At 52.2% G+C, this 7,645-nt stretch overlaps 1 protein-coding gene across 1 annotated transcript; it reads right to left on the bottom strand.

The window, feature by feature from the left end:
* Positions 1-4,212: 4,212 nt before the first annotated feature.
* On the bottom strand, positions 4,213-6,709 carry LOC138175247 (Krueppel-like factor 5; the record flags this gene model as incomplete). Its single annotated transcript, XM_069105664.1, has 2 exons — positions 4,213-4,477; positions 5,716-6,709. Coding segments are annotated over 2 exons (1,107 nt in total), but the record flags the coding sequence as incomplete, so codon positions are not given.
* Between the last annotated feature and the right edge of the window lie 936 nt (positions 6,710-7,645).

Below are 7,645 nucleotides of genomic sequence, written 5' to 3'. Positions count from 1 at the left end.
GAGAGAGAGAGAGAGAGAGAGAGAGAGAGAGAGAGAGGGAGAGGGAGGGAGAGGCTATGACAGAGATGGCAATCTGTTGGAGAAGCCAGGTTGGAATGGGGTCACTTGTGCAGGTAAAGGGGTGGCCTTGGTTAGGAGCAATGCCACCTCTTTATGTGAGAGAGGAGTGAAGGAGGAGATGGGAGAGATGAGGAAGAGAAGAGATGAGGGAGGAGTTCACAATGAATATCCTCAATCTTTTCAATTAAAAATGAGGCAGGGTTCTCAGGTGAGAGGACAGGGGGAGCAGCAGCCATGAGAAGTTTGAGGGGGGATGAAAAGAGCAGATTTGGAAACGCTGCTGTGTTGAGATAGTGAATCAGCAAGGGAGGTGAGGGCCCGGTCAGCCCAGTCTAGTGACTTTTGCTAGCTATGTTAAGCAGCACATGAGTAAAGGGAAGGGCAGGGATGGTGGGTAATCCAAGACTGAGTTGGCAGGGTGGGATTGTCAATAGGCTAAGGGAGTTAGTAACTGGAGAGAAGACAGTTGCTCTTCGGGGAGGAGGGTGGAGCCAGGGCAGGTCTGAAGGTCTGGGAAAGAGCCTAGGAGTCAAGGGACTGGAGTTCATGTAAATGGGGTCAAGGGTCATAAAGCAAATGGGAAATGATAAAAGATTGTGGTCAGATGAACAAAGACAAGCAACCCTTGTGGGTGCCAGAAAGGCATTACCCACTCTCTGGGTAGCTCAGGCAGGGTAGAAGTGGAGGCCATGGCAATAGAGGAAGTTGGGGAACTGACAGGGGAGAATACTTGTGAGAGTCTCTGTGTGTGCTGAAGTCCCTGGGCATGGGGGCTGCTATCCCCCATTTTGCTGGTGAGGAAACTGACAAAGGTTCAGTCACTTGCCCAGGATCACATAGGCTCAATTTCTTGGCCAAGAGCTGCCACATGGATTTGAGTTCCCCTTTCCTCTTCATTGTCTGTGTGACTCTGGACAAGCCAGCACACACCTCCCCAAACATCAGCTGGGAATATATACCAATCAAATGAGAATGTCCATGTCTGGGGCCCGGAAAAGTCACGACGACGCTGCTCGGCACTGTGGGAATGCCGTGAAGGCTTCCTCATCGGGAGCCCCTCATGTCACATCTTCCAGGTGGTCCCTCTCACCAGAAAATGCCCAGCCAACCTTCCCATGCCACCATCACATTCGTGCCAAGTCCATCAGGTCCACGTGCCCCTGGACCACTCTCAAGGCTACTGCCCCCTCCCCCCCTGCCTGACCCTGTGTGGGATTTTTCTGAACCTTGGGCATGACCCGGGTCCATTCAGTCATATGCAGCTCAGTGCTGTCCAGCACCCCAGCCTGATGAGATCCTGCCTGGTCCGATTCTGTCATCAGCACATCTTGGAGATGGAAGGGCCTTGGAAGCCACTGGGTCTGGTCTTCCCCACCCCAAGGGCCCCTTTTCTGCCTCAGGCCCTCTCCGAACAGGAAAAGGCCAACGCCACTTTCATATTCAACCCTCCTGCTGCCCTTCCCCCCCAGTCTTCTCTTCTCTGGGCTGAGCAGACCAAGTTTCTTTAAGCAATGACATCAGCCGTACTTCCTTCCCGTCCTGCTCCCGCACGTTGGGGCCTCTCTCCAGGGAGCCTATGGGGTTGCCGTCACGCTGACTCCCTCAGCACTTCTTCAGATTGCTGTGGTGTGGCCACACCTTTTCAATCTGGAACTCGGATTTTGGAACCCAAGTGTGAGTCATTCCAATGACCAATGAAAGTCAGTCCAATGTTCTAGCTCCATTGACACCTGAGTCCTCTTTGGCTTGGGTCATTCAGTCATGCCCAGAGCACCCTGATTTTATAGGCTTATCTTGGGTACAATTTGGCTAAGTGCAGTCCAAGAATATGCCGCCAGACGTTGTTGAATGCTCTGCTCTCTGGAATCCCCAAGCCTCCCTTCCTGGAAGTTCACTAACCTCTCTTCCATGAAGCCTCCTAGAACGCGGTGAACCCTCCACACCAAGCCCACTGTCCCATGAGGGACTGCTCTCCTTCCTTAGTTGAAAATCTAAACACCAAGCACCTTTGGGAGCCCCCTTCCTGCTCTCCCTGGACTTCACAATCTCTTCCAGCAATGCTTTCAGCTCTTGGGCACAGGGTGGCTTTCCTCTGCCCCATCGACTAAAGTCCTATAGGACTCTCCAGCGGAGTGCCACCTGGCTCTTTTCTCACCCTTTTCCTTCCTGACCCATTCCAAGCCCCCAACATCACCTTCCATTCTTGAGCTTCTGAGTCACTGGGCCTGGTCTTCCTCTGACAGCCTCACCAACAATGGGTGGCAATGAGAAGAATAAATGTGGGAAATTATCTGGGTAGCAATGCTGATGCTGCCAACCGCACAGGCCACATGTGTGTACTTTCACATACCTGCAAGTACACACACACACACACACACCTGCCCAGACTCACTGAATTGTGAGAACATTGCTGAGGCCCTTACCAGAGCCTCTATCTAGCTCTGCCCTGCCCACGTGGCTATCTGCACTAGGGCCTGGGTGATTCAGACCCCAAAGTGCCATTTGGTGCCATCAATTCACCAAGAAACAACAATGATCCCCAAACCCACGAATAGTCACAAGCTTACATCACATGTGTCTTGGTGATTAGATTGAAAGCCACAAGCTGCCCACCTTGGTCCAGGGACCAAAGGCATGCATACCAGAGGCAGAGCCAGAGTCAGCTGGTCTCCTGGCACATGACTCTGGTGCCCATTTAGAGGAGCTGATGATAACAGGGACAGGAGAAAGGCTAAGCATTGAAGGTGGAAGGTAATGCTCGGCCCTGCCTCTCTCTCTTGTCTCTGTCTCTAAGGTTCCCCCTTTCTCTCTCTCTCTCCCTCTCTCTCTGTCTCTCTTCTCTTCCCCTTTTTCTCTTCCTCTCTCTGTCTGTCTGTCTCTCTGTCTGTCTCTGTCTGTCTGTCTGTCTGTCTCTCTCTCTCTTTCTCTCTCTGTCCTCCTCCCACCCTCTCTCTGGGTCCTACCTCTCTGTCTCTGTTTCTGTCTCAATCCTGCCTTTCTTGCTGGCCATTCTCCCTCTCTCCATTCACCCCTTTTTACTTCCTGATGATCTCTGGAAGATGCATCTCAAGACGAGGTTAAGACTCAAAGGAATACATCTTCCAGGGTGGAATTTCAGGCCCCATGATGGTCCAAGGGGGGGCACTATTTGGGAAGAGGTGCCTGTTGCTCACATGGGCATAGGGAAAGGAGGGCCAGCCATGGAGTCAGAGCAGAGCCAGGCTCCATGGCCTCCCTCCCCTTAATCAGCCTTTGACATGGCTTCCCGTGTAAGGACAGGAAGGTCCCTTGGCCCCCGTTCACCTTCCCCTAACTGTGACCCCGCCCCCCAGAAGTGACCTGAGTGGGGAAGCTTACCACTGAAGACTCTTTCACCACTTCATGAGATTCAATCTGTAAAGTACTTTGGGAATGTCCAGGGCCAGAGGAGTGCACACTGTTACTAGCCTCTGTGATGCTTTCTGAGCAATCTTGTCCTTGGCTGCCATGTTTTTACCCATACAGGAAAAACAGAAGAGTGAGTCCTATCTGTTGGGTGGGCAGCCTGCTGAGCTGGCCCCTCAGAGCCCAGGCTTTATACAGGCTCTGCAGATACTTGAGGAGTTGGGCCCAGAACTGAGCCCACAAGACAGTGAGCTGGACCCCACTGGCATCTGGGCAATGCCTTCAATGACCTCAGGTTGACCCTGCAAGCTCCAAGCCTAACACAGTCTTTCATAGATGTGACATCACTACACATGATACAGCACCAGAGTCTTGGGAGAAGCAAAGTCTAGGCAAGTTTTTAGAAGGCTGTTGGGTAAGTGGCAGCAGAGGCTGCCGGCCTTCCCATGGTTACCTTGGGCACAGAGGAGGACCAGGTATGTCACACAGAATACATATCACAGAAGCAAAGCCAGGGAGATCTCCCTCCCAACTGCCAGCCAGCTACTGCCAGTATGTATGCCCTCAGTGAGACCCAGAGCCCCCAAAGCAGCAGAAGGCAGCCTGTCTGGGGATACCATTGACATTCTCTTCATGTCATTCTTCCTGCTGGATTCAAGTGAGGACCAAACAAAAGGCAATTCTTCCTTCTTGCCTCCTCCTGATGTGAATGAAGGTGGGCTCTAGGTAGGTAGCAGAGGCCGGCCAGCCTCTTCTGTGGGGGGAGATAGGCAGCCATGCAGCTGCACAGACCTTGTCTGGAAAGATGCCCCTTAGGACACCAGGTAGGGGCCCAAGTGACTGGCAGCAGCCTGGCCCTACTCTAGTATGTGCAAAGTATATTTTCACAAGGGGGCATGTGCCCTGTACTGCTTGGGACCCTATGGCAGTGGCAGGTAGAGCCAACATCCTGACCCAAACCCTTGGTACCTACCTGTATGGGTCCTCTGGTGGGCCTTCAGGTGAGAAGTCTTGGTATAAACCTTAATGCAACCTGGGGGCCAGAAAAGACAAGAGTCATTGTTTGGCTGGGGGATGGGGCGAAAAAGCCACAGCAGTGACAAAAAAACTCACAGCCACTGGTGAGTGCACCCATGGAGGCCACTAAGTGCTCAGGGCTGCCTGCATACGAGACAGCCTCTAAGCAAGGCCCCAAATTATCCTATATCCCTGATGCTCTCGAGTATGTCCTGTATTTACAGCTGTTAGATCCATTGTCCTTAAGTACTAGTCAGAGCATGTTTGCTACTCCCTGGCTCAAGAACCTGGACCGGCTGCCTATTACTTTCTCACTCCAGCCTAAAGCCCTCTGTTCTACTTTATTTTTAAAGTTATTTATTTATTTTCATTTTCAACGTTCACTTTATTTTTGGAGGGCAATTGGGGGTAAGTGACTTGCCCAAGGTCGCACGGCTAGTTTTTGTGTTAGGTGTCTGAGGCCACATTTGAACTCAGGTCGTCCTGACTCCAGGGCTGGTGCTCTATTCACTGCACTACCTAGCCACCCCTGAACGTTCACTTTTATAAGCTTTTGAGTTCCAATTTTTTCCTTCCCCCCTCCCCAAGGCAGTGTGCAATCTGATATAGGTTCTACAGGTACAATCACACTAAATATTTTGCCCAGCTGGTCATGCAGTCCATCCAACCCTTACTCTGTCTCTAGGCCTTTGCTCTCACTGCTGCCTCCAGCCTTCCTGAATGCACCTTCTTCTAGACCCATCCCACAGCTATTCCTCTCTCTTTTCTTCCCTTAATGCTTGTGGCTGTGCAGTTGACCCTTCAGTGCACATGGGTGGCTTCCTCTGCTATGTAGACCCTGAGCCACTGAAGGCCTGCACTTGGCACCATGTCCCATGTACCCTGGTCTAAAGGGAGAGTGCTGGGCCTGGGCCACACAGCCTTAGGGAGGACATTCTCTTCACTGGGTCTGGGTATCCCCAGTTGTAAAAGGCAAAAATGAGTCTAGTTTTCCCCATCCCAGCCCAAGGTCATGGTGGGCAAAATCCCATAGCACCATTCATTGGCATAAGTGGAGTGGTGATCAGTTAGCTTGTTAGAGTTTAAGCCTGAATTGGAGCAGAGAAGGGTTTCCTGATGTAGAGTCATGACCTCCCTACCTCTTTCCTGACTTCCAAGCCAGGAGTGCCTTTCTGAAGCTCCCTAGAGTCAGGCTCTATCATCCCCTAGAGTGGCTTGCCAGCCACATGCAGAAAGGGAGGGAGGGAGGGTTACCTGGGTAGTCGCAGCGATGAACACGCCTCTTCTCAAGTTCGGGGTTGCTGCGTGGGTTTGGGCTGAATCTGGCTGCCTGCAGAATGAGCTGGCCCTGGGAGAGGGTGGTCAGGCCACTGGGGAATGTAGACATCTGAGAGGGCTGGAGCAGCTTCAGTCCGAAGGCCGTCTCGTAAGATGGGGGGTGCTGATTTTCAGGACTGCCAGGCTGGGAGCTGGGGGGGGATGGAGGCAGAGTGACACTTGGGACAGGGTAGAACTGCCCTGTGAGACTGAAAGGGCCTTGCCCTTGGAGGACATTGGGAAAGGCCTTCTCCTCTCCCTCAAGCCTTGACGGCTGCCGAAGGATCCCAGCAAGCGAGCTGCCTGCTGCTAGGCTGACACCATTCATGCCACTGAAGGCCATGGCACTGCTCACTGACGGCATGGCCATAGAAACATCAATGCCCATGCCAGTCCCAGCCATGGGCATCTGGCACAACTGGGCTGCCGGCATGCCAGCAGCCATGGACATCTCTCCAGGCAGCTCCTGCTTTATGAAGATGTTACTCATGGCCATCGGTTGTGGTACACTGAAGACACTGGTGAAATCTGGCAGGGTTGGTGGGGAAGACACGATGGCAGGGCAGGCCTGCGCAAAGCTGGTGCTGGGCTCGCTTTTGATCTGAGGGAAGACTGCCAAGGCCTTGGGAGCTCCGTAGAGCCCTGGGCGCAGGTGAGCATTGTCAGGAAGGATCACATTGATGTTGACACTATATGGAGTGGGGGAGGACTTGTCTGCAGCCAAGAACTCATCTCCCACAAAAGTACCTTCCAGACGATAATTCTTTTCTGTGATTGCAGGCTCCAGGGATACCTGTTCGGAGAGAAGTTTGTCATTTGGAGAAGATCCAGGGAAAGGCTCATGGCCACAGTGGAAGAGGGAGAGCAAGGAAATCTCTAAAGCAGGAAACACTGGAACCTGATGGGCAGGTGGGTGGGCAGGCAGGCAGGCCTGGGGACAGATGACTATATCCAGTCAATGCCTCCACAGAGGAAGTCAGAAGCTCGTCAAGGGCTGGAGATGCTGAATTTTGGGATTTCCCATGGCAGTACTTAGCACAGCGTCTGGTATAAAGTAAGCCCTTCTTTATTCTCTTATTGGGAAGCAACATGGTACATATAGCAGGACCGCTTAGGGTAGTCTAATGGGCATGGGGTTTTGTCCTTGGGAGCCTTAGGATTTCCACTGCAATATGGAGATCATAAACGGGGCCTTGCCCACCTCCTAGAGGTGGAAGGGACCTTAGAAGTTAACCAGGCTCAGGGCGGCCAGGTGGCTCAGCGAGTAAGAGCACCAGCTCCCGTGTCAGGATGACCTGGGGATCAAATCCGGGCTCAGACACTTAGCACCCACCCAGAAACACCTGGCCGTGTAACCTTAAGCAAGTTACTTAACCCCGACTGCTTAAAAAAAAAAGAGCCACAGGATGTACACAGATACCAAGCCATTTCAGGGAGATAGGGTGAGGAAAGGCCCCCTGTGAGAAGTATCACCTAAACTGTGTTTTATAAAAGAAATAGGGGTTGGGATAGCTAGGTGGCATAGTGAATAGAGCATCAATGCTGGAGTCAGGAAGACCTGAGTTCAAATAGGGCTTCAGACACTTAAGACTTACTAGGCAGGTCACTTAACCCCAATTGCTTAGGGGCGGTCAGGTGGCTCAGTGAGTAAGAGCACCGGCTCCAGTGTTGGGATGATCTGGATTAAATCCAGGCTCAGATACTCAGCACCACACCCAGAAATAACTGGCCGTGTAACCTTGAGCAAGTTACTTAGCCCCAATTGCTTAAAAAAAAAGTTAACTGGGCTCAAACCTCTCAAGCCTTGTCCAGATGGCCCAGGGTCACAATGAGTTGGTCAGCTAGGCCTTGGTTTCAGGTGTTCCTA

The sequence above is a fragment of the Petaurus breviceps genome, unplaced genomic scaffold, assembly GCF_028583685.1.
Source record: "Petaurus breviceps papuanus isolate PSGF00001 unplaced genomic scaffold, PetGlider_PUasm1.0 76473, whole genome shotgun sequence".
NCBI classification, from domain to species: Eukaryota; Metazoa; Chordata; class Mammalia; order Diprotodontia; family Petauridae; genus Petaurus; species Petaurus breviceps.
This window is presented reverse-complemented; position numbering and strand designations above follow the sequence as displayed.